The sequence below is a fragment of the Coturnix japonica genome, chromosome 2, assembly GCF_054131305.1.
Source record: "Coturnix japonica strain WE chromosome 2, WE-NBRP24, whole genome shotgun sequence".
NCBI classification, from domain to species: domain Eukaryota; kingdom Metazoa; phylum Chordata; class Aves; order Galliformes; family Phasianidae; genus Coturnix; species Coturnix japonica.
In genome coordinates, this window is record NC_140664.1 from 77,130,329 (window position 1) to 77,158,137 (window position 27,809).

General features: G+C 41.4%; 3 protein-coding genes and 1 long non-coding RNA gene across 7 annotated transcripts; 1 reads left to right on the plus strand and 3 right to left on the minus strand.

The window, feature by feature from the left end:
• Positions 1 to 96: 96 nt before the first annotated feature.
• LOC107309566 (serpin B6-like) lies at positions 97 to 8,615 on the minus strand. 4 transcript variants are annotated; one of them, XM_015854480.3, is made up of 8 exons: positions 8,580 to 8,615; positions 7,478 to 7,578; positions 6,741 to 6,918; positions 5,575 to 5,712; positions 4,786 to 4,903; positions 4,423 to 4,565; positions 1,807 to 1,974; positions 97 to 1,364 (listed from the first exon to the last, which is right to left on the minus strand). In XM_015854480.3, exons 3-8 carry the CDS (start codon positions 6,906 to 6,908, stop codon positions 960 to 962), a joined length of 1,140 nt encoding a protein of 379 aa, XP_015709966.1. In that variant the 5' UTR covers positions 6,909 to 6,918; positions 7,478 to 7,578; positions 8,580 to 8,615; the 3' UTR covers positions 97 to 959. The 4 variants fall into 4 exon arrangements, with proteins under 4 accessions (XP_015709966.1, XP_015709969.1, XP_015709967.1 ...); XM_015854483.3 differs by lacking the exon at positions 8,580 to 8,615 and adding an exon at positions 8,161 to 8,259; XM_015854481.3 differs by lacking the exon at positions 8,580 to 8,615 and adding an exon at positions 8,237 to 8,256.
• A 687-nt stretch (positions 8,616 to 9,302) lies between these two features.
• Positions 9,303 to 16,666, minus strand: LOC146761982 (heterochromatin-associated protein MENT-like). Its single transcript, XM_085540321.1, has 7 exons — positions 16,405 to 16,666; positions 15,645 to 15,731; positions 13,957 to 14,094; positions 12,379 to 12,496; positions 11,685 to 11,827; positions 10,480 to 10,647; positions 9,303 to 9,704 (listed from the first exon to the last, which is right to left on the minus strand). Exons 1-7 carry the CDS (start codon positions 16,630 to 16,632, stop codon positions 9,303 to 9,305), a joined length of 1,284 nt encoding a protein of 427 aa, XP_085396447.1. The 5' UTR covers positions 16,633 to 16,666.
• Positions 9,489 to 25,783, plus strand: LOC146761983 (uncharacterized). The gene is made up of 3 exons (XR_014943588.1): positions 9,489 to 9,623; positions 23,060 to 23,173; positions 25,667 to 25,783. It is a non-coding gene; the product is annotated as an uncharacterized LOC146761983 (long non-coding RNA).
• On the minus strand, positions 21,468 to 26,942 carry LOC107309562 (heterochromatin-associated protein MENT). Its single transcript, XM_015854473.3, has 8 exons — positions 26,865 to 26,942; positions 26,140 to 26,316; positions 25,680 to 25,763; positions 25,150 to 25,287; positions 24,198 to 24,315; positions 23,685 to 23,827; positions 22,692 to 22,859; positions 21,468 to 22,362 (listed from the first exon to the last, which is right to left on the minus strand). Exons 2-8 carry the CDS (start codon positions 26,305 to 26,307, stop codon positions 21,949 to 21,951), a joined length of 1,233 nt encoding a protein of 410 aa, XP_015709959.1. The 5' UTR covers positions 26,308 to 26,316; positions 26,865 to 26,942; the 3' UTR covers positions 21,468 to 21,948.
• Positions 26,943 to 27,809: the final 867 nt, after the last annotated feature.

Sequence of the window (27,809 nt, forward strand, 5' to 3'; positions counted from 1 at the left end):
AAGCACTGAATTCAGAATAAGCTACACAAAAGCTGATTGCCTCCAACCACCAAGTGCTTGTTTTCTTCACACTAGATGTGAAAAAAGACAGCAAGATTTAAGGTCAAAGAAGAAACAGACTCACAACAAGTTTATTTATTCTTCCAAACAGCAAAACAAGTAAATCACTGCATTAAGAAACCTTTGGCATTCAGTTTAATGAAGATTAACAAACCCAGGATAGGAAAAAACATATAAAGACTGGAAAATAAAAATAAAGCTTAGTCACTTAAATATTGCATAGGCATCTATGCTTTCGTTTTTTAAACATTCTTTTTTAAAAGACTAATGAACAAGGCGACAGCTGATGTTCCCAGGTGGCACATGTGGTGTTAAGGTAAGAATCCTTCCTCCATGAAAACCTCTAAGATCATTTGTTACAGACAAACTTTTATTCTCATTCTTGTATAAGCGCTATCCAGTTAGAGTAAAACCTCTGTCTAGTGCAGATGCTTAGTACCTCTTACAAATGGGTTGCCAAAGCTTCCTTTCATCTCTCTCCATTATCAAAATATTAAAGAAGAAAAAGACAAAAATAAGTGGGGATAGGAAGAAAAATGTGGGGCAGAGCATAAGTCACTATAGTCAGAAACAAAATCGACTTCTTTTTCTATGTCACCTTGCTATCTGGTGGACCCAGAAAGCAGAGTGCAAGACGGGTGGAAGTTCACAGAGCAAGTGGGACGTCCGTGTTTCTTGTGCCAGCAAGAAAACAGCTCTGCTTAGGTGCAAAGTGTAAGGCTGCTGTTTTAAGTGGCAGCTGCTGTGTACATGTAAGTGGCTTCGTTACTCTACACAAGCCCAAAATGACAACCAGATAATAGGATTCAGGCACAGTGGAAAGAAGCAGTTAGTGCAAAAGAGCAGTTTCATCCTAAAAGAAATCACATGGCTGTGTTAATGGCAGCTCTTCTGTCTTTTTACGGAGAGCAAAATCTGCCACAGAACAAAATACTGGAAGTTTTGTTGTGCCGGATGAAGAAGAGGAAGGGATGATCGGCAACGATGTCGGGAACGATCATAGCACAGCGGAGCATCATCACTCCTGCTGTGGCTGCTGCTGCTTCAGTGCCTTCTTCGTTGACCTCCACAAAGGACTTGTGAACCACTTCAGAGAGCACAAGCTCTTTACCAGAGGAGATTCCTGAGAAGTTCGCCATCCGTAAGTCAAATGCATCACGCATTCCCATGTTACTCAGGATGGGTTTCAGATCATAATTTTCTTCTAGTTTAAACCTGGGAAAAGACAACCTCATCTCTGTACTGTCCATCATTTCAGGATTAATCCACTCCATCAGCTTCTCATATGTAAGTTCTTTTTCCAGCTGAAAAACAAACAAACAAACCAACCTCAATCTTAGGTAATTAATAATCAGTTCTACATCAATCTCTACTTTTTAGGTCTTCAATAAGACCTACGGGACAAACTGTAGAACTTCTGCTAAGGACTTCATAAGAGCTGCCCCAAATTCCCTCCCATTTGGTGCTTATCATACTTTGGCTTCACCATAAACACAGCTAACCCCTGCTTCTGAGGATTAAGAGGCCTCTTTCAGAGCTAACCCCTAGTACTGGGGTAGCACACAGCTTGGCCAGTAGTGATAAAAGGCACGCCACTTTAGGAGCAAAGAAACAAGGAGCATTTCAGCCAGTCTTGAGCATCAGTGATACAATAGCTCTGAAACTGAACTATAAACCCATGTGTAATACCAAACTCTCTTCCAAGGCAGGACACAAAACGCCTTTGCTCTGAGCTCAACAACTTACCTTTTCCAAGCCAGTAGATTCATCCTGGATTGCATCGGGAAGTAGAACGATCATACTGAGCTCATTACCAACATAAGGGATCTCAATGACTTTGGTCTCCAAGTCTCCAATATAGCTCATGTTATATTTTCCTTTCCTGAACATCATCTGCACAGGTTTGGTCTCATTCTAAAAACAGACAGACACCACGAGTTACTACTGGGCTGGCATGACAGTTGTAATACATGAAGCAAGCATCCAGTTACTTAGGGCTTTTTAATATTTCACTGCATAGAGAACTCAGTACACTGCATAACATAGCATAGCACAGTCACTCTCTTGTAAAGCAAGAGATAAGAAGTAAGGATCCCTGAGATTTAATTGTTAATTGCTATGTGGAAGTATCTGTGAGATTTGCTTTAGGGTAAAGAAGCAAGAATACGTATCTGCTCACTTTAGAAGTAGTGCCAAGCTCTAAACAGGGTTGGTAATAAACAGAGCGAGTGTTCCTTGCTTTAAATAAATACAAAATAATTTCAACTTTGATGTTTTCATTTCACTCCATGCGGCTCTAAGTGACTTAGAGCAATGAAAATATTTTTATGCGCCACTAAAAATGCTGGGAAAGTGCTGGCATCACTTTGAATTGTTAAAAGGCACATAGAGGGATAAATCTTTCATCTTCTTACTGTCAGTTTCTCCCCCATCTCTCCATTCTTGCATGGAGCACCAGTTAATGTCATCTACATTATTTTCCTCCTTTTTACTGGAGTCTAATCTCTTCTTCCCCTGACCTTCACCGTTTTCTATTTTTAATGGAAAGACCATTGAGACAATGAATTTCTGACTCAATTCTATAAATGACTGACATGAACTGTGAGAACAGCATCTATCAGAAAAGATTTTGCAACAGCAATCAGTGACACATGAAAGTGATGGATAAGCAAAGAAAAGGCCACAAAGCATGTTAGAGTCATCCAGTGAGTCACAACAAAGTGCAAAAGTCACAGATAGAATAGATGTCACAGAACTGTAATGCACTGCCCAGGGAGGTGGTGGAGTCACCGACCATGGGAGTGTTCAAGAAATGTTTGGATGTGGTGTTGAGGAATATGATTTAGCTGGGAAGTATTGGTAATGGTTGGACTGGATGATCTTCTAGGTCTTTTCCAACCTTGATAATTCTGTGATTCTGTGAATGCTCAGAAGACAATTGCTATATTTAAGTAACTACTCCTGGACAGACTGTAAAATAACTAGCTCGAAACTTCTGGTTTGCACTTTGGATTTCTAATTGCTTATTTGAGCCTACTCATTGACTTCTATATATACTCACCAGTGACTAGTCATTAATAGGATCAAAAAAGAAATTTAAGCCACTTAGTTTTCTAAGGAAAGAGATTTGTGGTTGCTTGCACATCTAAAAGTGTGTTACTTGATAAGCCAAGGCAGCATTCCCCAGTCTCATAGCTATTGGGAAAAGACTTAAGATATCTGCATCCCAAAAACTGCAGTCTTCAAAAGTAAATGTATGTCTCCAAAGGAAGAGGTAATCTCAGAACTAGGCTGAGCACAGTGGTTATTTTAAGCAGGTGAGTTCTTAAGCAATTTACATTAGCAGTTCATTCTCATGACACCTGGGTGGATATCCAGAGTTTGAAAGTGACCTCTAAGGGGCCGCAGTAGCCTATAAATGACAGTAAACAAGTCCTCCTCAATTGTCCTGCTGCACTTTTAGAAGCAAAAGAAAGTCAAACATGGAGGCCTTCAAAGGAGAAAGATACCTTTCTTCCCCTCGTTTCATTTCTATCAATTTAGTGGTAGAAACACAGCAAAAAGAAAAGCATTCTGACTGAAGATGACTGCTACGTTCAGACATTGCTGCACATGTGGAAGTTCTTTTCTGCTTAGAACCTGTGAGTATTTTTTGCCCATTCTACACTGAAATAGTTGAGTTCACCAACTTCTGTGAGACTGGTCATGACTCTCAAATAGCTGAACAGCTTCATACAGACATGTTCTACAGTTCCAAGTTCATGTATCACGCCACCTTTCTCAAGCACAAATAAGAGGAGTAAAGGAAAAAAGGAGAGATTATAAAATAAATATGTGATATGAATGTTTTTAGTAATTATGTGAAACTTAAAAGAAACTAACCAGTGTTCATTGACCTCATTGCAGCCTTTCAATACCTGAAGGGAACTTACTCCCAGGAGGGGAGTAAACTCTTCAAAAGGGCTGACACGGGGAAATGGTTTTAAGTTAAAAGAGGGAAGATTTAGGTTGGATGTTAGGGGGAAGTTCTTTACTAGGAGAGTGGTTAGGCCCTGGAACAGGCTGCCCAGGGAGGTTGTGGATGCTCCGTCCTTGGAGGTGTTCAAGACCAGGTTGGACGGGGCCCTGGGCAACCTGATCTAGTAAATGTGTATGTTTGGTGGCCCTGCCAGGCAGGGGGGTTGGAACTACATGATCCTTGAGGTCCCTTCCAACCTGGGTCATTCTGTGATTCTGTGTTCATACTAAGGGGATGAGGCACAGGGAGTTCCATGCGGCCTACCTTAGGTAAATCTGCTTGAACTATCTTTTTCTTCTATATTACAAAGACATTTGTATTGACAACATATTAACACATCATACCTTGTTAATCTTAAATGGCATTTCTTTTGTGCACTCTTTCTCAAACTTCGCTTCCCAGTTGCCTTTGAAATAGATGGCATTCACCAACACAAGTCTGGTCATGGAGTTAATAATTCCCTCTGCCAACAATTTTTGTATTTTACCTTTAGAAAACACAAATCAAACAGTGGTACATAAGCAACTGTTGTAATACAGAGTATCTAACATGTATTAATGATAGAACTGATAAGGGAATTGCATCCCAACCAAAGACAGAGCTCAATGGCTGAGGTTTTAGTTTGATTTAAAAATGACAGTATTACACCTTGACAGAGCTGTTTATGCAAGCCTTGGCTGACATTGAATACAGCCGGGAACACTCACCTTCAGTCTTCTCTTCCACCCAGCCATTTATTTGCCTTCTGGAATCCTCTGAAGCATTTTTGAAGTCAGTCTGTTCTAGCCCAGCATGGTAGAATTTCTGACTTGATTCTATAAATGACTGCCATGAACATTTAAAACAGCTTTTTAGATACATACTTTACTAACATTCAGCCACAGGTGAGAAAAATCTATCTCCTCTCTTCTCCCAGCTTAATATAAAGCCACTCAGGTTTTGTCTGACATGTTCTTACCATTTATTTTATCAGCTATTTGAGCTAGGAATTATCTTCCTCTTTATGTTATTAAGTCAAATGTCTTCTTTAATATACCAGAACATTCTGCAGTACTTGACTGAAAAATTATTGTCTGGGTTGTTTCTTTTTGTTTCTTCTGTTTGTTCTTTTTGCTTGAGTGAGAGAATATACAATGTTTTAAGGATGCCCCTGTACAAACTTCATTGCTAAACCTCACAGTAACAGTTGTTTCTCATCATAGTTACAGGTTATCAAAGGCAAGTAGATTTGTTAATCATTTGCCCATAGAACCCACCAAAAATGGATCACGAAACCCCAAAGATTTAGAGTCTGATAGATTTCAAGGTTTTGCACCAATTGTGCATTCATATAATCTAACAGCAGCTTCATTCAGTTTACATCCTGCCTTTTGCATAGACTGTCAGGTTAGTAGGTCTCAGCCAGTTTTGGGTAGTAAAACCCAAAGCCTTTATCTAACCTTCAAGGGGAATAGCTAACAAGTACTTCACATCACCCAAATTTAACATTTACTTACTGTGAGAAACTCAAATGTCTTTTCTCCATAAAGTCGGTTAGCAGTTCTGAGGATGTATTTGGTGTCAGGGTTGTTAATTTCAGAGAGAAGTGATTGATACCCATTGTGAGCATCCTCAGCTTTGGTCAAAGAAAGCACCTGCAGAGAGACAAATACCTTCTGTGTAACCAAGTGTTATAGGATCACAAAATGGTTGAGGCTGGAAGGAAGCTATGGAGGTTACCTGGTTTACCTCCATCCAGCCTCTAAAGAAGCCTGATTGCAGACACATTTTGCCCTTTTCTTAATGCTGCACATGGTACTTACTAGAGAATTGAAGATTTATAATTTCCACCCTATAAAACCTAGCAAAACTGTTAAAATCCAGAAACAAAGGAGCCTGAACTTAACCAAAACTTCCCATAAGTTTTCACATTGATTATAATAGCGCCAAAGAATCTTATTTAATACCTTAGATGCAAACCTGATCCTTCAAGTGATAACAGAAAATAGGCTGCTGGAGCTCATGTTAACACAGGCAAAGATTTAAATTCCCATTAAAACAACATCTCAGCTTCATAATCATTTCTCCTATCACTACTACCATAGCTACAAATGAAAAAGTATGGATGATCTACTCCAAATTACAATGCCAGAAAGAGAGAGGCAGGCAGCACTGCAATTAGTGATAGATTTGACCCTAATGTTACGCAACAGGCCCACTTCTGCACTCCCTAACTGCTCTCCTGGTGATTTAATTGCGAGTTTACATTATGTATTTTACTTTTCTTTGGTCATGCAACTTTGCCTTGTTCTTAATGGGGAACTTCAGAGCTATGCTCTTAGCCCAGTTTCACTTCCTTCTTCTAGATGTTCCAGGATTCAAATTACAGGTTGTGCCAACAAAAGCCAGGATACCAAACAAGCAACTGATCATTTTTCCGTTGTTTCTTAAAATCTGGGACTGTATATATTCCATGCAACAGGAAGCCCTCCTCTATATAAACTCAATAGAAACAAGTTCTGCTTATGTACATACCTAAGGAAGACTTCTGAGGCCAGCATGACTGTAAGAACTCAGCAACTAGAGGTCACAGACTGTAATGCAGATCTCAGATCTGTAGTTCATATATCATTAAGTAAATGATACATGCATCAAATCCAATACAGTACATTTGGATACATACCTTTGCTATTTGGGCTTCAGTGTTCCCTTTTGAACCCAGCAAAATCATAGACAAAGCAGAAGAAATACTAAAAGGAGAAAAGAACAGATTCTTTGTGCTGTTTTTCTCACGCAGCTCTCTTAAGAGGTCCAGAGCAAAAGTGCAATTTGCTGTACTGAGGCTATCCATGGTTCAAAGCCTAGGAGGAAACAAACAAACAAAACAAGATTGGCTTAAATTTCTTTGATCACAAACTACCACACTATTTCTGTCTTTTACATTTCCCAGTATAAAACATACAGCAAATATCTTGATTTAGGTAGAAAATAATGAAGAACTGGTTTGGTGGTGTAAATATTTTAAATTCTATACAATGAACTTGAGGGAGTTACCTTTATTTATGTTTTAATCATGTACGTGTAGCAACAGCAATTCCCACTGGCACAGAAAGAAATTATTATTAGGTAGGTAAAGACCACTAGGATCATCTAGTCAACCCATCCCCACCATGTCCACTAACCCACATCCCTCATTGCCACATCTACCCGTACCTTGAATGCCTCCAGAGATGTGACTCCACCACTTTCCTAGGCAGACCGTGCCACTGCCTCACCACTCTGAGAGGAAATCATTCATAATATCCCATCTGAACCTCCTTTGGCACATCTCCTCTCATCCTATTGCTGTTACCCAAGAGAAGAGGCCAACCCTACAACCCAAAGCAGAAAGGTATCAGAATGGTAGAATCATAAACTCACCTTCCCAAAGCCTGTGTATCTTCAGTATTCCCTTCAAGCTTACTTCGCTCCTGTTCTAGACCCAGCAGCCAGTCTGCCAGAAGCCAACTGAATGACAGGATCTATGGGATTCAAATGAAATTTATCTGGTCAGCATGGCAGATTACTGGTGGTTTCCTGCTGTGGCACAAAGTCCGCTGCAGTTCGCTTTTTATTACCCACATCATGGAAACAGACGCAATAAAGTAAACTGTTTATTGGGTACGTAGCTCAGTGCTTGTCAGACTTCATATACGTCAGCCAAGCAGGTAGCTACTAACCCAAAGTTATATTACATACCTACGGGAAGGCGCAACCAGTGCCAGAATGTGGAGTAAATCACAGATAAGTGGCAGCAGACACGGCAGGATATCAAATAGTAGTAAAAGCGCTTTGTTTCTTCCCCCTAAGGCAGTGCCTGCTGTTGGTGCGTTGCTACAAAATAGAGCCAACGCCTGCTTCGTATTAATGATTCATCACCTCAAACAAGAGGCAGCAGCAAGTTCCCTTTAAGACAAATTCTTGGTAGGAGCTTCACTACGTTCAACAGCTGCAGCCATACTCGTGTTTCCCCCTGCCCATAACCATGAAAACACTAAGACATGGGCTGAAACAATCCTCCCATCCTGCCTGAAGCAGGAGCGATTTAATCCCGTGCACCTTACACAGCCAATAAGGCTGGGGCGTAGCGGCACTTGGCCAGGCTCTCCCTGCGGCTCAGGAACAGGCTGAAGCTCGCACCTCTCCATCGATTTCCGCAGTGTTTGCCACAAAACCCGTAGAGACAGGGCAGGATGACAGGGCAGGATGACAGGGCAGGATGACAGGGCAGGATGACAGGGCAGGATGACAGGGCAGGATGACAGGGCAGGATGACAGGGCAGGATGACAGGGCAGGATGACAGGGCAGGATGGATTCCAGCGCTGCGGGGCCCCTCCCGCCGCCAGCACCCGGTCAACGCCCGGCAGCCGCACCCGCCCAAAGCGCTCGGAGCGCCGCCGTGAGGGAAACGCTGCCGGCTCCCATTAAAAACCAATGCGTGCCTCCCGCAGAAAATAAGAGCTCACACAGCTCCACACTCACCTAACACAGCACCAGCGCTGCCCCAGCCTCTGCCCCGCCTTCCTCCCGGAAGTTTCGGTCCAGCCACGGGCCGCCCATCGTGGGGGAGCTCAGCTGTGGGCTGTGGTACTGAGTCCTGCCGTGCTATGAGGCGGCCATCTTGGCCCCGGGCCCTGCTTACCCCTATAGGCCTTGCCTCGCTGTCTGATTTCTCCTTCTGCCTCCCCCTCCTGGTAGAGCCAGAAAGCACCATCAAGCTGCAAAGAGTTGTTTATTATGAGTGCTGCTATTTACTGCTTTATGTAGTTAGCAGTATGGGTCAGGCTCTTCTGTCGCACCTGTAACTCTGTGTGAAGAAACAGCCTGCATGGGAGTGTGTGTGCTTGTTATTTCTTCAGGGCAATGGAGATGAACTGTAATGCAAAGAAGCACAGTGAAAAGCTAAAGAGAAACAGGCTAATTATGGCAGGGTGGAAGTGAGAAGATGCGTCTGAATCAGTTGCTCTTGTGAGAGTGAAAATAGTGCCTCAGTCTGCATGCACTGCTGCAAGGAGAAGGGATGGAACACACACACAGACACTGCTATGGCTGTCTGGGGTAGTAGAAGCTTTGGGCCAGGCTGTGGAATGTGTAGGCTGAAAGAGTGCAGGTCTGAGTCCCCTCAGCTGCAGCAGGAGTATCGAGCTCTGCCCCTGAGCTGGCAAGTCAGCATCTCCTGCTCTGCAGAGCAGGGAGTAACTCTGACTAAGGTGAGCAGAATCTGCCAAAGAAGAGGATGGTTTTGGATTTGTTGTGTCTGATGAAGAAGAGGAAAGGGTGGTCGGCTTTAAAAGTTACTCTGGGTGTTCTTGACCTCAATACCAGGACGCCTGTAGCAGCTGCTGCCTCAGTACCTTCTTCAGTGACCTCTGCGAAAGTTTTGTGAATAACTTTTGATATGAAGAGGTTCTTCTTCACTGACATCCTTGTGAAATCAGCCTGAACAGGGTCAAGAGCATTTTGTATCCCCATGTTGCACAAAGTGGATGTAAGATCGTAATTTTCTTCCATCTTCAACTTGGGCAGGTACAGTTCCACTTCTACTTTCATCATATTGTCTGAGTTGGACCATTCAGCTAATTTTTCATGGGTCAGTTTTCTTTCTACCTGCAATGAATTTTATAAGAATATAGTCATAATGCAACAGGAAAAGAGAAGGCATGCACACATTGGTGTCTGATGCTCTAGATTTAAAAGGTCCAACTACCAGCTGTGGGTACAGCTGGAACATGCTACGTATTCTTAGGATGTGGTCCTGCATAGTGCTGAGTGACCTATACTCCTATCTGTTTCCTTAAATGCAGTGGGATGTAGAGTGAACCTTCACAATAATTCATTATTTTGGAGGTGGATTTGAGAAGTAATGCTTTTATGCAGTGTCCAACTTAACCACATTAGTAAGTGCTTGGTATGTGTGAATATGTAAGGCATTTCTTTTAGTAGTGGTAAGTAAGTGGGATGCATGGGACCTGACCAGTCATGAGAGGCTGCTGATACTACATGGGTCAAGGTAGTCAGCACTGGGTTTGAGAAGCCTTGTTATAAAGGATCAGGTGGAAATCTGGACTAAAGATCACATAAAACTGATTAGTCAAGCTCTCAGAAGATTAATTGTAGGGCACGGTGGTTTAGATTTGGTTCTTGCTTGAATTATTATGCTATTCTGCAAGTAGAAAAGGGGGCACCAAATAGGCTAAGAAAGTAGAGTGGGTGTACTTTTTTAGGTGTACCCCCAGGTAGATTATTATGTTTGCATCATTAACAGATGCCCTGAAACCTAGGCAGAGAACTCAGAGGGTCATTTGAAGTTCATTCTTCCTCGCTATTTTCATTTATTTCTGTTAGTGCTTTGTAGTCATGCGATGCAGTATGTCAGTTTTACCAGCTCCAGACCAGTAGTGTTGTCACTGATGTCGTCTGGTAGGATTACCAACATGCTGAGTTCATTTTCCACATACGGCAGCTCAATAATTTTGAATTTCATCATTTGTTCGTGGAGCATCAAAAATGTATCTCTCAGAAACATCATCTGCACTGGTTTAGTCTTGGTCTGTGGAGTGATTCAGACATTAAAAAGTTAAGTAGTATTTTTTCCATAAGGTGAAGGGTAAAGATTCCTTGCTTTGTTAAACTGAAGGCAAAACATTGTCAACAAGTATTAGACTCAGCATCATTTGAATACTTTTCCAGTGCTGTTTTTCCTGTTTAAAAGTCACAGCGATCTTAGAAATAAATAAATATGGGCACCACCTGATAACATCACAGAATCGTAGGGGTTGGAAGGGACCTCCAGAGATCATCGAGTCCAAGCCCCCTGCCAGAGCAGGTTCCCTACACCAGGTCATACAGGTAGGCGTCCAGGCGGGTCTTGAATATCTCCAGAGAAGGAGATTACCAAATGAAATTGTATTACACTATAATCTTCCGAACTCTTATGCTGTATTACGTTCAGAGAGCTTCACTGATACATCCACTCTCTCTTTTCCACTGTTACACAAGTGCAGAAGCTTATCTGTTTGCAGGCTTTGCTGTCAGCCACCCTGTGAATGAAACCCTTTCTGTGCACCGTGTACTATTACAGGTCCGAAAGCTGCGCATGTAGCGTAGTAGGTTTCAGGTAACACAACCACAGTATCGACACAATTGCTTCACAGCACCAGGCATACAAAAGGTGTTTGCACTCGTAATCTATGTCAAACAAGGTGAGTGTTTCAATTGAAAACTCTTTTGGCTCACCTTTGACACAAGCCAAAAGTATGCATGCATGCTGTCAGCTACTGTACATTGTCCGTGCACAATCACTGTAATACTGTAGGCTCAGTTGTGCGCACAGTGTGTGCTGAACGCATCATCCACACACCGGGCTAAAATGACAAGCCCTCTTGTGAATTCCACATGAGGTTCTATGCAATGGCCAGGGTATTAGGAAAGAACGTTTAGATTAGATTACTTGAGCTTGGGTTATTCAGCCTCTGTTTGAAAAGCGTGAAAAGAGACATAGGTGTTTAAGTACTGCTCTCAGAAGTAACTCAGTTCCTTCTAAAAATGGTATCTCAGTGCCATAATAGACATTTTGGAGGAATTTACCTTGCTTAATCTGAAGGGCATCTCAGATGTATCTTTTTCCAGAAATCTCTTTTCCCAGTTTCCTTTGAAGTAAATAGCATTTACTAAGACCAATGCAGTGTGAGAATCAAGAGATCCTGCAGGTAGCAGATTCTGGATCTTCCCTTAAAAATCAAACAAATAGGGCCGTTAATTTGGTGCGATTGCATGACTCACCACTTTCAGCTGTGCTTACTCTGTGCTTAGCTACATAGCAAAAGCGTTTGCACTCAGATTTTTGTCCCTGTATATTTTTCATGGTGTACGTATATAAAATGGCTTTTGAAGCATCACTTTTTAAAACATATTTATTTCAGTTTTAGTAGTAAAAGATGTTAGAAAGTGTGTAAAGCATGGAAGTTCTGTGAAGTTAACTGTAACCAGTTGAAGCTTGCAGAAGTGAAACCTTCCCTGATCAAAGCGGAGCCATTTAGTATCTACTCTGCTTCCTTGTGAACAGAAATCATTCAGAAGAGGCTTATGACATGAAGAATCAAGGACAAGACATTGCAAGGGGCGGCAGTTAGTTTTGGTGGTAGGCTTTCTTGAAGACATTTAACTGTAATTTGTTCATCATTTCCCCCAAGTTTCCATCCTTTATGGATCCTTTGCTTCAAGAGCAATTCAAGTGGAAGCTCAAGTGGGAGAAGAAAAATCCATCAAGAGCGATACTTACTCTCAGTTTCATTTTCAACCCAGGAATTGATCAGTGCTCTGCCTTGGTCTGCATTTGTCCTAAAATTTACAGCTTGTGGCTTTGTTTGGTAGTACCTTGTGATGAGTTCTACAAATTTCTGGAAGATAGAATTGGAAAATTTATGCTTATATAGTTAAATTTAAGCATAAAAATAGTAGAAAAAGATCATTTCAGCAGATTACACAATCTGCTAATACAGACTTGAAGAAAATGTTACTCATTTGAAACTAGATAACCATTAAATTATGATATGTTCTATGATGATGGCCACTAAGATGATCAGAGGGCTGGAGCACCTCTCCTCTGAGGAAAGGGTGAGGGAACTGGGCTTGTTTAGCTCGGAGAAGGGAAGGTTCTGGGGAGACCTCATTGTGGTCTTCCAGTATTTGAAGAGAGCGTATAAACAGGAGGGGAACAGCTGTTTACGAGGGTGGATAGCAATAGGACAAGGGGGAATGGTTTTAAACTGAGACAGGGGAGGTTTAGGTTGGATATTAGGAGGAATTTTTTCACACAGAGGGTGGTGACACACTGGAACAGGTTGCCCAAGGAGGTTGTGGATGCCCCATCCCTGGAAGCATTCAAGGCCAGGCTGGATGTGGCTCTGGGCAGCCTGGTCTGGTGGCTGGTGGCCCTGCACAAAGCAGGGGGAAACTAGATGAACATTATGGTCCTTTTCAACCCAGGCCATTCTGTGATTTAGAATGACTTGAAGTACATTTTTATGTTTTATGATATAGAGTTCAGTACAAGAGGGAAGAACAGCCTCACATTCAGTTGAAACTGTTTTAAGGTTTGCTTCAGTGTTGAGGAAGCTGCTTGTGAGGTCAATAGAAGGTCAGATATAAAGGGAATGTTACGGTAGAATAAACCAGAACTGACTTTTACAGTGCTGCCTTCAATGAAACAGTTCGTGGAGATTCCCAGCAGGAAATTCCTTGATTAATCTTAAACCATAGTTACACAGAATTATGTAGAACATGAGCAACAAGCATTCAGTAGGACTGATTTAATTTAATGACTGAGTAATTTCTCAAGAGGCTGAAACTTAAAGATGAAAGAACAGTAACCTCATATAACAGCACCTTCCAAGAAACTGGAAGGTGATTAATGCAATGTAATTTCTTAAAAAGATACAGAGAATTACAAACCCATGAGTCTGTACAGGGCAAATGAATAAGCAGGCCTACTGGGCATGTAGATAAGCATGATGTATTATTGGAACAGCATTTTGTAATAGGAAGGCCTATGTCACAAATCTTTTGGAGGATTTTGAAGGTGTCAAGAAGGTCAAAATGCTACAGCCAATTTGGATTACCAAATAGATACCAACAAGGCGGAGAAGGATGACTACAGATATAAAGAAGCTTCTTTTAGAGGAAAAATGAGCCAACAGTGATGCTAACAAGTAGTTGGCTCAAAAGACAGGAACTTCCTGTAGTTCAGCTGTAGAACTCTTGTAGCTGTACTAGATTTAAAAGGTGGAACGTTTGGGAAATTGTGATTGCCAAATAGTCTTTATATCAAAATATTCTTAAGCAGAAATGTTCAACTCACAGGCAGCAATGGGTAGGTTTTGTCCGCAAACAGTTGGTTAGCGCTTTTCAGCAAGTAAGTGTTTCTAGGTTTGTTGATGGCAACCAGGAGTTCTTTGAAGCCAGAGGGGATGTTTTCAGTTTCCTTGTACTCAGGACCCTTGGAAAGAAGCACCAATTAGTGTGGAAATATATATATATATATATATATATATATATATACATTTTTACACCTTCTGTGGTTATTTAAGATCCCCAGGTCATTTTAATTTACAAAGATAGAGCTCTTCTTTGGGTATCTGGCACTTTTGCAGCATTGTGTGTAACTGGATAAATAGTTTTATGTCTGTGGGGCTATGATTTGGCTCTGTGGAGCTGCTTACACCTTTGAGGACATCAGCTGTCCTCAGATGGTGCACCCAATATGTTGGGGCATCTCATTTCATTCGCAGTCAAGCCTAATTTGGATGATCACAAAAAGTCATTAAGACAACATTGCAGCTTTTGAGGAGCTACTCTGTTCAGGCAGATACTAACATCAGGGAATGGAGTTGATTTGGATTTTCTGTATGATGTGAATTTTGCTGTTGCTGTTTGGAATTTGGAAGGAACCTGTCCAGAATGTCTGTGTTGATGGTTTTAGAGAGCAGGAGCTTGTTTGTCAGCTGTTGCTTTGGTAGTGTGGAGATAAGCTGCCTGTCCCCTGCCCCCCATGAGCCACTTCAGTATGTCTTCCTGCTCCATGGCATATGCCATGCGCTACATGTGAGACACTGAGATTCTTTGCTGCTGATGCATGGGGACTTGTCATAAGATTCATGGGGGGGCATTCCTTGCTCTGGTCATTTTTCATGCATGCTGAGCTGCAGGCTTCCAGAGAGAACACATGGGGAAGAATTTGATAGTCAGAGGACATGATAGCAGATAGGTTTTGCAAGGCAATGGGGACATAGTGAAGAGGTAATGGAAAGAAATGACTAAACCAGGTGGAATTTGCTACAACTTAGGCAGTGAATAGCTAAAATGAACATGGATGTACTGATTTATCTTGAATATGAATCCTTGGCCATCTAGAGGGAGAATGATGCGATCTTTTTATTTCCAGTTTTTCTAACTTGGTTTCTTTGAGCTCTCTTTTAGTTTCAGTGCTAAAGAAATGCCGCTTGTTTGAGTTTACAGACCTTTGAGGCATAAGGAGTTCATTTGAAAAAGAAGAAAAGGTTCCGTGCAGTTCACCCTGCTGTCAAGGCTTTGGGGAGCTGATGAGCAAGGGTGATTCAGAGTGTGTTAGCGTAGAGGGGAATTTTGTTTGCCTGATGTGTCCATGTTTGGCAAAGGAGGAACAGAGTTTTAAGAGGGCAGGACTGAAGTCAGATGTGAAGTCAATGGCTGTTTTACAATCCAGAAAAAATAACCCAAACCTGAAGATAATGAGAATATTAGTTCTTCCTATTGCCATAGACCAGCTAAAAGCAAGTAACAAAGTGTGAAAGTCAATCAAAATGCTTTTAGTGTCTCTGCTCTGCTTTGAAGTTCTGAGTTGGTGAGTTTTACAGTAATATGACCTGCTTGTTCCCATTTTTCTATGTATAGTTCTTACTGAAGTAGGACAGTAGGTATCGACAGAAACATTTTAGAAGGTTAAAGCAGTCATGCTCAGCTATCCCAGTCTCTGAGATTTGTTTCTGTGAGTCCTGTCAAATTAATTACCACATCTCTTTTCTTTGGTCTCCCCAGAGAAGGTGCTGTCATCTCAGAAGGATTTTCTTCTCTTGCAGTCCGGTTAAAATGAAGAACCTGTGGCAGCGATAAATTTTCCTAAGGACAGTTTGTTTTGTGAAGATAAAAAATACTTTCTGTTATATAATCATCATAGTATCACAGTCTCGTGCAGGTTGGAAGGGACCTTAGAGATCATTGAGTCCAACCCCCCGGGATTCGAGCCTCTGTGTAGCAGAGCGGCACTTCTACCACTTGCGCCACAGGGGGATTCGAACCCAGGGCCTCCGGTGTTGCAACACAGCATTCCTACCAGTTGCGCCACCGGGGCACACGATAATAATAAATAATAATAATAAATAATAAATAATGATATTATTTATGGACTTGCCATGTCATAAGCAAAGATGCTGCTGCTGTGCAGCCAAGTTTGGGTTCAGAGAGTTTACTAATTGGTTGTGGAGAATGAGAAGACAATCTCTAATATGTCAGTAACTTCACTCTGCCAGGCCAGTTGCATTGCTCTGGCAACTGTAAGTTAAATATATGGTAGCAGAGAAGGGAGCTTTTGGAAATAAATTGCAAGAACAGTGTTCTGCAGGACTGCATGCAGTGTTATTTCTTGCACCCAACATGATGGCAAATCACCATTCTCTTATGTTGCTCCTTTTTGTTCCACTTAGGCAAGTGAATAATGCACGTCATGTGGGAGCCAGCTTTAAGGTGATACACTGCAGATATCAAAGCTTACCTTAGCCATCTGGGTTGCCGTGTCACCTCTTGCACCCAGATAGACCATAGCAAGAGCGGTTACAATACTCCAAGGAGCAAAGAAAATGTTTTGTCCTTTGGATGTTTCATCCAGCTTTCTGTAAAGGTCCAGGGTGAAGCTGTTGGTTGATGCTGAGAGAGACTCCATCAATACAGCCTGAGACAAATGATTAGCAAAGAGAGGTGATGACTGCTTCTTCACAATCATAGAATCTTAGAATCATAGAATTGCCCAGGTTGGAAAAGACCTTGAAGATCATCAAATCCAACCGCATCTTAACCAATACCCTAACTCTAAAAACCCTCCTCTAAATCATATCCCTAAGTACCACATCCAGATGGCTCTTAAACACATTCAGGGATTGTGATTCAACTACCTCCCTGGGGAGCCTATTCCAGTAGTTAACTACCCTTTCTGTAAAGAAGTTCTTCCTAATATCCAACCTAAACTTGCCCCGGCGCAACTTGAGGCCATTATTTAACAACTTGAGGCAATATTTAACAAAATAGGAAGTTGCTGGTGGGAGATTGCCTGCACCCTTGTAAAACACACTGTTGGGATGGCTCTATAATGGCCAAAATGCCAAGCACAGTCTGATTGCAAGTCTCTTTTTGAAACCTGTGCAATATCTCCCTTTCCCATCGCTCTTAAATGATTATATTCTTGTTTCAGCTCTTTCACTTATTCATCATCAGATCAATATTCCTGTTTCTTTAAACTTCATTATCTTCTGCTGAAAGAAGTAATGTGAGTTCATGCCATTTGTCACATGCTTTAGAAGGCTGATGGATGTAGATGGTTATTTGATCTTTGTGAACATAGGCCTACATTTGTCAACTGTAGCTGGGTGACTGTTTTTCAAGTAAACCCTTTTGTCTTACATACAACTCCAAACAGTTCCTGTTTTAAGCAACAGCTTTGCCCTGGTTTCATGTTGGTTTATCAGAACCTGTAGATTTCTCATTCTCTTTCTGCTTCTGTCTATGGGACAAAATCGAAGATAATAACAAAAACAGAGAAACCCCAGGGTTAAAGTAAGTTTTCATACCTGGATCCAGAACAGACTTGTGGTTCTAACTAACATATTTTAGTACTGTTGACAAATATTAGGATAAATTCATAAATTTCCATTGGCAGTGTGGGATTGCATCAAGTGAAAGACTAAGTATTAGGTCAGTGAAAACAACTGGAAATTTCAGTCCAGGTTCACTCACAGTTTGTGTGCTTAAATCAAAGCAGCGATCCCCCAAATCAGCTGTTGTTCAATCTTAGAGACAGCTGGAGCTTTTGGGATTCTCACATTTGGATGTCAAAGCTTCCAGTGCTCCAAAACAGCTTTGAATTATTCTTAGGTGAGCCTCAGAGGTGAATGCCCTGCAGCCTAGCTCATACCTTAAGCACTTCACCTTAAGTCTGGTATTTCTTACTGCTGTGCCTGGAGGAGCTAATCAGCTAAATAGTCCCAGAGAGTATCTAGGGATTGGGGCTGAGCTGAGGGGTTTTGCTTAAAGAATTTCAGACCAATATCTTCATTATTGTCAGAGCGTGTCAGAACTGAATTTGCACACAAGCAATCAGGCATTTCTAGGGCTTGAGAGAGAGCATTGTGTATGAACATCACCTCTCTAATAGCTGCTTTGATCATCCAGGAAAGGAAAAGGCTGGATGCTGATCCAGTAGTTATTTAACATGAATAAAGCAGAGGCTAGAACAGTGCTGACTGTCTAAAACACCGCATTGTGGAGTCACACAGTCACGTGTGTTTAACTCTGGGATCAGTAGGAGAGCATTGTCATCTGCACTCTGTGTTCAGTCCTCTGATCCTATATCAGCTGGTAGCCTGGTGATTAGGGCACTCTGCCTGCAAGTGAGGAAACTATTTTGCACTCAGGCTGCGCAGGTTTTGCCCAGTATAGAAAACGGTGCCCTTTGTGCAGTGTTTTCCTAAAGGCTGTATCTTGTGTGGAGACTTGAACACTCCATTTCCCTGCGTGACATTAAAGTTATTTAGCCACTCCATTCTGGAGAATTCATATGCATTTTTAAGACTGTCAAAAGGAAGCTGGTTAATTAGATAGGAATATTTACACTACCTGAAATCCTGCGAGAGAGGGAAGAGTTAAGATGTTTCTTCAGTCGGGATCTGCGGCTGTTTGTGAAGCAACGAACACTCTTGGAAATGTAGAACTGGTTGTACCTCCCTTCTCTTCCTAACATCCTCTTTTTGTATTCATATGCCTGTTCCCTCATGTATTCCCATTACTTTTCTCCACCACTGGCTTTCAGAATTACAGAGAGAGAGATGAGGGGAGAGAGGCCAATTCAGAACCACTGTTAGTTAATGTGTGTCCTGAAACGTTAAGCCCAGTGTGCCTTCTTCCCAGTGGTGCCCTCCTCAACCTTAGTCTGTAGTGTATGTGGGCACTGCAGAAAGGATAGAGTTGCATTGCACTGACAAGGGACACATCAAAATAATAATCAAATTTCAGGGGAGAGATTTGAATACTTGTGGTTGTCAGGTCACGTAAGGCCCTTTTTTGTGATATTTTACACTTAATCCTTTTATGTCTTAGCTGTCAGATCCTCTTGAAAACACAGACAGTATTTCCAAAGTAAGTGATGAAGTCTAAGTGAGTGTGATGCTTATTTGAACTCCTGGATGGTGCTTTAAGAGAATGCATTTCCTCCTAGAAGAGGAGGTGAAGATGCTTTAGATAACCCACAGGCCCTGCACTGTGCCAAGCTTATTATCTTCTAGGAATAGAGGGAGTTTGGGCCACTCACAAAACGCTGCCAAGCTTTTAATTATTTAATTTACTGAAACTGCTTGTTGTTTTGTAGTAAAGAGTTGAAGTAGTAGATTATATGTAATCAGAAATCAGTAAAGATATAATGCAAGACAGTTATCTGTACACAGGCATTTTATTTTAACCGATGTAATTAGCAATTCCAGTTTTTATCTGTGTGACTTGGATTAAACAGGTTTTGAACACCGTTATGTTTAGTTATGTGGTTAAGAAATGTTCTTGCTACATATCTGAAGCTGCTGTTACCTGTTTGGCTGAATATTTAGAAGAAGTAAGAGAGCAGTTAATAGTGATAATTACTGTGCTACAAACTACAAAGATTGGCCAAAAATACAGGAAAATTACAAAAGGGTGCCCAAACTGTGTGGACACTCTGTGGTATCTGCTGCAAGATCCTGTTTAGTAACAGGGAGTAGAGTTTCAAAGGGGAGAAAACATGGGAAAGAAAAGGTGCTCTTGGTTGTGCTGTACCACGTGGAGGAGAGGAGATAGTGGCTTACTGCAGATAGAATGGTAGAAACAGTGTGTTACGACATTAAAACCTCTGCCTGACCTGCTGGTCACAAATAGGTTGGTCTCTGACGAATGGTCATTAAAAGTTTTCTGATAAAACAAGTCGCTTTTCTCCAGCCTTTTGATGAAGTCATCTTTCATCTCCAGCTTTTTAATGCCAGTGCTGGTATTATTTACACATTAATTAATGACCATGACGCTGAGATAGAGTTCACCATCACCAAGTTTGTTGACAATACAAAACTTGGAGGAGTGGATGATACACCAGAGGGTTGAGCTGCCATTCAGAAGGACCTGAAGAAGATGGAGAATTCCAATTCTGAAATATATATATAAATTTAAGTTTTACACCCCTATGTGCAAGCATTTATCCTCTTGAGTCCTTGCTATGCTGACGATTCCATACTGAGAACAACTTCTTTGTGTTTTTACTTTACTTATATTGTGTAGTTTTCACTTGCGTGCTTTTCCACACCTTAATACATTTCTTTATAAAGCTGAGTCAGTAGCATGCAGCTGGGCTGAACCTCAGCAGGTCCTCACTGACAGACAGCTGAACCCTGAGCCGGGGTTACAGCTGAGGGAGGGTACTGTGTTTAGAAGCAGCCTGGTGTACAGAGAAGGCGTAGATATACTTTGTTGGGTGGAGGTGTATTTCCAAATAGACTACCTTTTGTTGGGGGGGGATAGAGTGAGCTGTAAATTGCACACCACTGAAGAGAGACTGGGCCCTTTCACTTGATTCCTGCACTTTAGATATTTAGAAACAGTGATGAGATCCAAACTTTGCAGCCCTCCACTGGACTCTGTTCAGCAGTTCCCTGCCTTTCTTGAACTGTGGAGGCTTGGAACTGGACACAGTACTCCAGATGTGGCCTTACCAAGGCAGAATAAATGGGGAGGATTACCTCTGTCAACTTGCTGGCCACACTCTTCTTAATTACCTCAGGATACCTGGGCCACAAGGGCACACTGTTGGCTTATGGCTGATTTGTTGTCTACCAAGACACCCAGCTTTTTCTCCTCTGAGCTTTTTTCCAGCAGGCTAGACCCTGATCTGTACTGGTGTATGCAGTTATTCCTCCCCAGCGCCCTATACTTGTTAATCAGGTTCCTCTGCAGCCTGTCCAGGTCTCATTGAATGGCAGAGCAGCCTCCTGGTATGTCAGCCACTCCTCCAGCTTCATATTGTCAGCAAATTTGCTGAGGATACACTCTATCCCTTTATCTAGATTGCAGAATCACAGAATGACCCCTGTTGGAACGGACCTCAAGGATCATGTAGTTCCAACCCCCCTGCCTGGCAGGGCCACCAAACATACACCTTTACTAGATCAGGTTGCCCAGGGCCCCCTGTCCAACCTGGTCTTGAACACCTCCAAGGACGGGGCATCCACAACCTCCCTGGGCAGCCTCTTCCAGGGCCTAATTACTCTCCTAGTAAATTATTGGTGAGGGTGTTGAACAAGACTGGGCAAATGCCTTAACTGTGTTATCACAGGCTTTGATTTGATTTGGTGTGTCTAGAAAATGCCTAGGATAACATGTCGAATGTTGTTTTCAGTGCTGTATGAAGACACTGGTTTATTAGAATGTCTCAGCACTTCATCGTTAGTGGTGATGTGACGGTTGGTTTGAAACAGCAAGAGTAGAAATATGTGTCAGCCATCCATTGTACAGGATGCTCTAAAAGAGGCGAGTCAGAATCTTGCATAGCATAAACATAGTTCCAAACTTATTTATTATTTAATTGCAGATCATGGCAAAATGATGAAGTGAAGCATGAGTAAAATCTTACTGGTGTTTCTGACAATACTGGGCCAGTCTTAGCTGAAAGGCACTCATAAGTAACAAATCATACAGTTATCAAAGAAACTGTGCAGATGGTAGCCAGGAAACGGATATAATTACATTAAATTGAAAATGAGAAGCAGGTTTGAATTGTTTAGATCATGTTTCATTAAGAGATAGCAATAAGGCATGTTCCCTGTCATTTTCTTGGCCTTTTTTTTTTTGCCGGTGCAAATCAACCTCAGTCTTGAGAGTTTAGAGAAACAAGGACAATATGCAAGGTGAACAGGGGTTAGCAATTATACATCAAGCATTTGCTTTTCTGAAAGGCAATTTCATTAGCATAAAGGAGCAGTAGAGAGATGGTCTTTGAGGCACACCCTGGTGGATCCCTCTGGGAGAGAGGAATAATTCATTCTGCTGGGCAGCAGAATCTGCCAAAAAACAGGATCGTTTTGGATTTGTTGTGTCTGATGAAGAAGTGGAAAGGGTGATCAGCCTTAAATTTCAGAGCAATGTTGATAGCCGTAGCTGTGACTGTTACAATTACAGCCGTAGCAGCTGCTGCCTCAGTGCCTTTCTCATCAACTGCAACAAAAGACTGATGAGCGACTTTGGAAATAAACAAATCCTTCTTAGCAGTCATACCCCTGAAATCTGCCTTGCTGGTGAAGGCACTTGTCATTCCCATGTTCCTCAGAGTATCATGGAGGTCATATTTGTCCTCCAGTGAGAACTTGGGCAGGTGCAGATCCACAAGAGTTTCTGTCATCTTCTTCGAATCAGCCCATTCTGACAGCTTCTCGTAGGTGAGTTCCCTTTCCAGCTATCATTTAAGAAATAAGAAGAACTTGATAGTTGCAAGGATAAACCAATTAATTAATTATGATTGCTTTTTTAAAATATTTTCTAATCAAATGATTTAAACAGATTTTTAACAGGCATATTTAACTTTTGGCTGAAAACATGAAGTATAAATAGCTCTATCAAAGAACAGGCTGCAAACCAAATGTGAGACACAGTGCTGCAAGTTTTTCAGTGCTACTTCTGCCAAATTAATTGCAGAAGAAAGAAAGGGCCGTATGGTCATCAGTCTGTCCTTTTTGTTCTGATGACTGAGTGGTGATACGGAATGAATGTAGCATAACTTCTTACCTGCTCAAGACCCGTAGTGCCATCTCTGATGTCATCAGGAAGCAGGATGAACATACTGAGTTCACGTTTCACATATGGAAGCTCAATCATTTTGAAGTTCATTTTTTCCATGATAAGAACTGGAAATGTATTTCTCATATACATCATTTTCACGGGCTTGGACTTGTTCTGTAAGTTGTTTGTTTATCGGTTAGAAATGATTCCTTGAAAAAAGGAATTTCTTGTAAAGAGGAAACGTTCATAAGCAGCTTTTGTAACAGAGGTTCTTTTTCCAAGGCTTTGCTTGACTGGACAATATTGCTGATCTTGTCTCTTGTCCCAGAGTATTTTGCTGGGGGCTGAGCTAACTGATTTTCTCTCTTCCCCAGAACATGCACATCAGCCCACAGAGGAGCGAGGAAGAGAGTCAGAAATGTCTGCAAGAATTAGGGGGATGGAGCATTTATGGCATACAGCCACCCAACACTTCAGCAGTGAAACAGGTATGGTGTAAGAGGATAAATGTTGTGCAGCACTTTTGTGATCACCTCTGGCAACATTACTTCTAGTCTCACTCAGCAATGCACCCATCCAGTGGAACTGTGCTGCTGCATCTGTACTTTAGTGGCTGCATTCACAGCTGGATTGTGCAGCACAGAGGCACGGGTACTGCGTGTTCATAGCATGGCATGTAGTTCCTTTACAGGAAGCATGGACTCTCAATATCTGATTTTTACAATTTAGCCCTTATACCTCAGTTTTACAAAAAGGCTTTAAGTGACTCTAGTGTTTTTGCAAACTGTGTTCCATATGGATCTAGTTCTCCTTTGCCTGAGCAGCATCATAATGTTCCATAAATGTTGGTGAGCTGACCACTGACACATTTTGCTGTAAACAACTTTTCAGAGAGTCTGTTTACCAAGGAATGCCTAAAGGATGGATGAAATAAAAGATGGTAGCGGTAGGTGTGGTCTCCCGTCTTCTTGCTGTAAGGAGGACACCAGAGGAGCTTACCTTGCTCAGTCGGAAGGGTTGCATAGATGTGTGTCCTGCCTGAAATTGCACTTCCCATTCTGCCTTGAAGTAAATGGCATTGACCAAGATGAGCCTGGTGGTGTTTGTTACATCATCCGAACTCAACAAATCCTTTATTTTACCTTTTGAAATCAGAAAAGTCAGGCTTTACTCCAGTGTAACACAGTGAGGGAATGTTTTGATTCTTTATCCACTCATTTTAACTCCTTAGTGAAAAAGTGCAAGCTTCAGTGCCCTACTACCCGAATGACTTCCCTGACATAAACCAGTTAGTCTGTTTGCTGTTTGCTGCCCAGCTTTCCTGGCTAGCTGACAGCAATTGTCTCCTGCCTGAAAAAATGCCGCAGTCTCACGGCAAGCAGCTGGAAGCAGACAGCCATCTACTGCCTACGCAAGAAAGCATAACCTGGATGCCACAGTCACAAGTGTGGGAACAGGGTCCCAAAGGGAGCAGCAGGGAGAGGAAGGGTGTTGGGGTTGAGCTCAACTTACTCTCCGTTTGTTTTTCCACCCAGGTGTTGATTTCCTTTCTGGTTTGTTCCGGGGCTGTCTTAAAGTTAACCTTGTGCGGCTCTGCCTTATAGTATTTCTTATTGAGCTGTATATATGTCTAGAAAATGGCATACAAAAAGAAGGAAAGAAAGAAGGAAATATTCTGCATTGTACAGTATTTTTATAGTCCAAAAAAGTTATTTGTTAGCTATTGGACTTCTTGTTAACTTTTTGCATGTAGGCAACTGCAGGATCTAGCCTTTTGCTCTCTATTGAGCAGTGAGTTAATGGTTAGGAAATAACCGAAGGACAAACATTTCCCTACTCTTATTCTCTCATTCCCACTTTTATTTGGAGAAGGAAGGAAGACTGTGCACATCCCCTGGTTGTGCTTAATGTAATATCTCATTTTCAATTGTATGTATTGAGGTTCCTAGTGATAAAGCTAGGATAATGGGCAGAAACTGGAGCAGAGGAAGTTCCACATCAATGTGCGCAAGAACTTCCTTATGGTGAAGGTGATGGAGCACTGGAACAGGCTGCCCAGGGAGGTGGTGGAGTCTCCTTCTCTGGAGATATTCAAGAGACGCCTGGACGCCTACCTGTGTGATGTGGTGTAGGGAGCCTGCTTTGGCAGGGGGGTTGGACTGGATGATCTCTGGAGATCCCTTCCAACCCCTACGATTCTGTGATTCTGTGAAAGCTGTGTTGCCTGAGAAGGAGTAACACATTACAGCCAAATGCATTCTTATTACTGGGAGAAGCCCAAATGGTATTTCCCATTGAAGTTTACCACTAGAAGCCACAGCTCATCATTTGCAGCATTTATGGACAGCTTCAAATCTGTTCTATTAATGACAAGTGAATACAATGCAAAACTTTTTTCTTTTTCTTTTTTTTTTTTCCCCCATTTTTTCTTAATCCTCTTTAAAATAAAAACCATTCAACTTACAGGCAGCAATGGGTAGGTTTTTTCCACATAGATACGGTTGGCACTTCTCAGTGAGTAGGTGTTTCTGGGTTTGTTAAAGGCTGCCAGGAGCTCTTTGAATCCAGTGTGGATGTTCTCAGCTTGCTCATGCTCGGGGTCCTTGGAAAAAGAAACTGTACATTTACCAGTTGCATTTTTTTTTTGCATAAAGTTTTTGAAACACACTAAGAGGTAGATGTGGGGAAGGGGTTTCTGTTCCTCTCTCTTACTTTTTATCTTTCCAAATTTGCCACCACTGCAGTTTGCAGGGCTCCATTTATGGCTTGACTAACTGATTTACAATATTGAAAACTTTCCAGACTATCCCAGGACTTGTGATTCTATACTTTTGAGTCTAAATGAGTGAATGGAACTGAAATTGAATGTGTTGTAAAGTATATTGGGTTTTATACTTTAAACATTAAAAAAGTTGCAAGTAAGAAATGGTGTACTCTTAAGACTATTTCCAGACATTTAAATTCTCATCTCGGAATTGCAGGTCTGATAGATACCATTCTTCTTCTTTTTGGTCTCCCCCGAGAAGGTCTGGCCACAGAAGAGCTTTCAGCTCCAGCGGCTTCAGTGAAATGAAGAACCTGCAAACAGTTTACAAAGGTAAGAAATTGGCATGGAACAATCTGCTTGACCTAAAACCTAATATAGATGAAGTGGTTGTCTTGTTTGGCTCCTTGTGATAACTCACTGTGCTGTCTTCTGATATAACCAGAGGGACACTGGAGCTCTAGTATATGTAAATTCCATACAGTAACAAGGAATTGCATTATTGCTCATCTCTGTGAGCGTTATCACATTGCTTCAGTCTGGACTACAAGGCTGAACTCCTTTCCACAGCCATTGCACTCAGCAATAGCAATGCATTTGTGCAAACCCAAATGTAGTCTTTCTCTATGCAATGGAAGGGAGTGTCTCAACAGCAAGTGCTGAGCATCGTAGCTTCACAGAGCTACTTACCTCTGCCATCTCTCTTGCTGTATTGCCTTTTGCACCCAGGTATGTCAGGGCGAGTGCAGATGATATACTCCAAGGTGAAAAGAAAATGTTTTTGTCCCTGTTGGTCTCATTCAGTTTGTTGAAAAGATCAACTGTAAAACTACCAATTGATGCTGAAACCTGTTCCATTGCTAGAGCCTGGAAAGAGACAACAGACAGAATTGTAGTATTTGAGTGTCTAAAATGATGTATGCAGTACATACTAGTGAGAAATGTTGCATTTGCAATGCAGTATATAGGTGCCATTTGAAATTAATATCCTAGTTGTATGTTTTATCTTCTACATGTGCCACATGCCACCTGCTGGGAGCAGCAATTTCTTTTAGGTTTTTGTTATCCATCTAATATTTCCCTATAATTATAGATATGTCCTCTTTTATAGATCTGCCCTTCCAGGGAAGTTTAAGTAGTTTTTGTACTTGGGACATCTGAGCTTTTCACTATCTCATTTTGGATCTGGATAGAACTAGGAGTTGATACTGAGAATGTATTTAGGTGCTTATAGACTTTTTCTGGCTAGCCACCCATTTCAGATAATATAATGTATGGCAAAGTTATTTGCTTTTAGAGTGTTACCATTTTATTCACAAAGTCTAACTACAATCTCTTCTTTATATTCTGGCAATTTTATTTTCCCCAGAAATACCTGTGCGTATGAGCTATTAGCATTCCAAACTTTAACTTACCTGTTCAGTAGTATCTTCTTCTTGTTGTTTTCTGTAAAATAGACTAGAAAATATTGTTGTTATTGTTATTATGTAAAGAAAGATTTATATTTATTGAATGGCACTGCAGAAATTGCAGGTCAGTCTCTGAAGTCCACAGATATTTATCAAGTTTTTGGTTACCAAACTACTTTAGTTCTTCTGGCAGTCATTATCCAGTTTATACCAAATCTGTACCACAGAGTGACTTCCTCTCCTTGGCAAGCCTGACCAAATGAGCATCAGAATATAAATCTGTCTGTTTTACTCTACTTCTCTGAGTCCCTGGCCTGATCATGTACAAGGCAGAATGAAAATGGCCTTTGCTTCACCTGAACTGAGCCTCTTTTATCAAACTGAAGGTCTTAATTAGTATGACAGCTGCTGTCCTGACAAGATTTTCCTTCTTGTGATCAATTATGCTCCCAACTATTTTTCTTAGCTCACATATTCATTTTCTATAAGGCGTGACATCTAGAAAAGTATAAATCAAGAATGAGTACAGTGTAACTCTGGTATGTTTTAATATGCTTAAGCTGTCATACAAGCTATAGATAACCATTTAAAAACATCAGAAAAGTTATTTAAATTGTTCTAAATGTTTACCTGTGATCCCGTGAGAGAGAAGACCTGAGTCTTGTCCTCAGTCAGGTGCTGTGTCTGTGTGTTAGAGCACTGAATAAATTTAGAAATAGAGTATAGTTTGCACTTCCCTTTCCTTCTCTCCTATGTCAACTCTGTTCCCGCCTACTCAGAGCTTCTCTCTAATGAATGCCAAAAAAATCTCACAAGGTTTTGTGTTCCTTGTTCATCTTGTTATGTTTTAGTTTTAGGCATTTCAAAGGAACAAAGTGAATCATAATCTCATTTTAACTGTTACACCATAGTTGTCTACTGAGAGGACAGCAAAACGATTCACTTACTCAT

Excerpts from the sequence above, each read along its gene's own strand:
- LOC146761982 (XM_085540321.1), bottom strand. The coding sequence starts at position 16,632 with ATGATTGTGAAGAAGCAGTCATCACCTCTCTTTGCTAATCATTTGTCT. Across the intron at positions 15,732-16,404 it reads CGGCAACCCAGATGGCTAAG|GTTCTTCATTTTAACCGGAC; the intron begins GTAAGCTTTGAT and ends TCGCTGCCACAG. Across the intron at positions 14,095-15,644 it reads GACCAAAGAAAAGAGATGTG|GGTCCTGAGTACAAGGAAAC; the intron begins GTAATTAATTTG and ends CTTCTTTCCAAG.
- LOC107309566 (XM_015854480.3), bottom strand. The coding sequence starts at position 6,908 with ATGGATAGCCTCAGTACAGCAAATTGCACTTTTGCTCTGGACCTCTTA. Across the intron at positions 4,904-5,574 it reads AGACATTTGAGTTTCTCACA|TCATTTATAGAATCAAGTCA; the intron begins GTAAGTAAATGT and ends TGTTCATGGCAG. Across the intron at positions 4,566-4,785 it reads GGTGGAAGAGAAGACTGAAG|GTAAAATACAAAAATTGTTG; the intron begins GTGAGTGTTCCC and ends TGTTTTCTAAAG.
- LOC107309562 (XM_015854473.3), bottom strand. The coding sequence starts at position 26,307 with ATGGAACAGGTTTCAGCATCAATTGGTAGTTTTACAGTTGATCTTTTC. Across the intron at positions 25,288-25,679 it reads GACCAAAAAGAAGAAGAATG|GACCCCGAGCATGAGCAAGC; the intron begins GTATCTATCAGA and ends TCTTTTTCCAAG. Across the intron at positions 23,828-24,197 it reads GGTGGAAAAACAAACGGAGA|GTAAAATAAAGGATTTGTTG; the intron begins GTAAGTTGAGCT and ends TGATTTCAAAAG.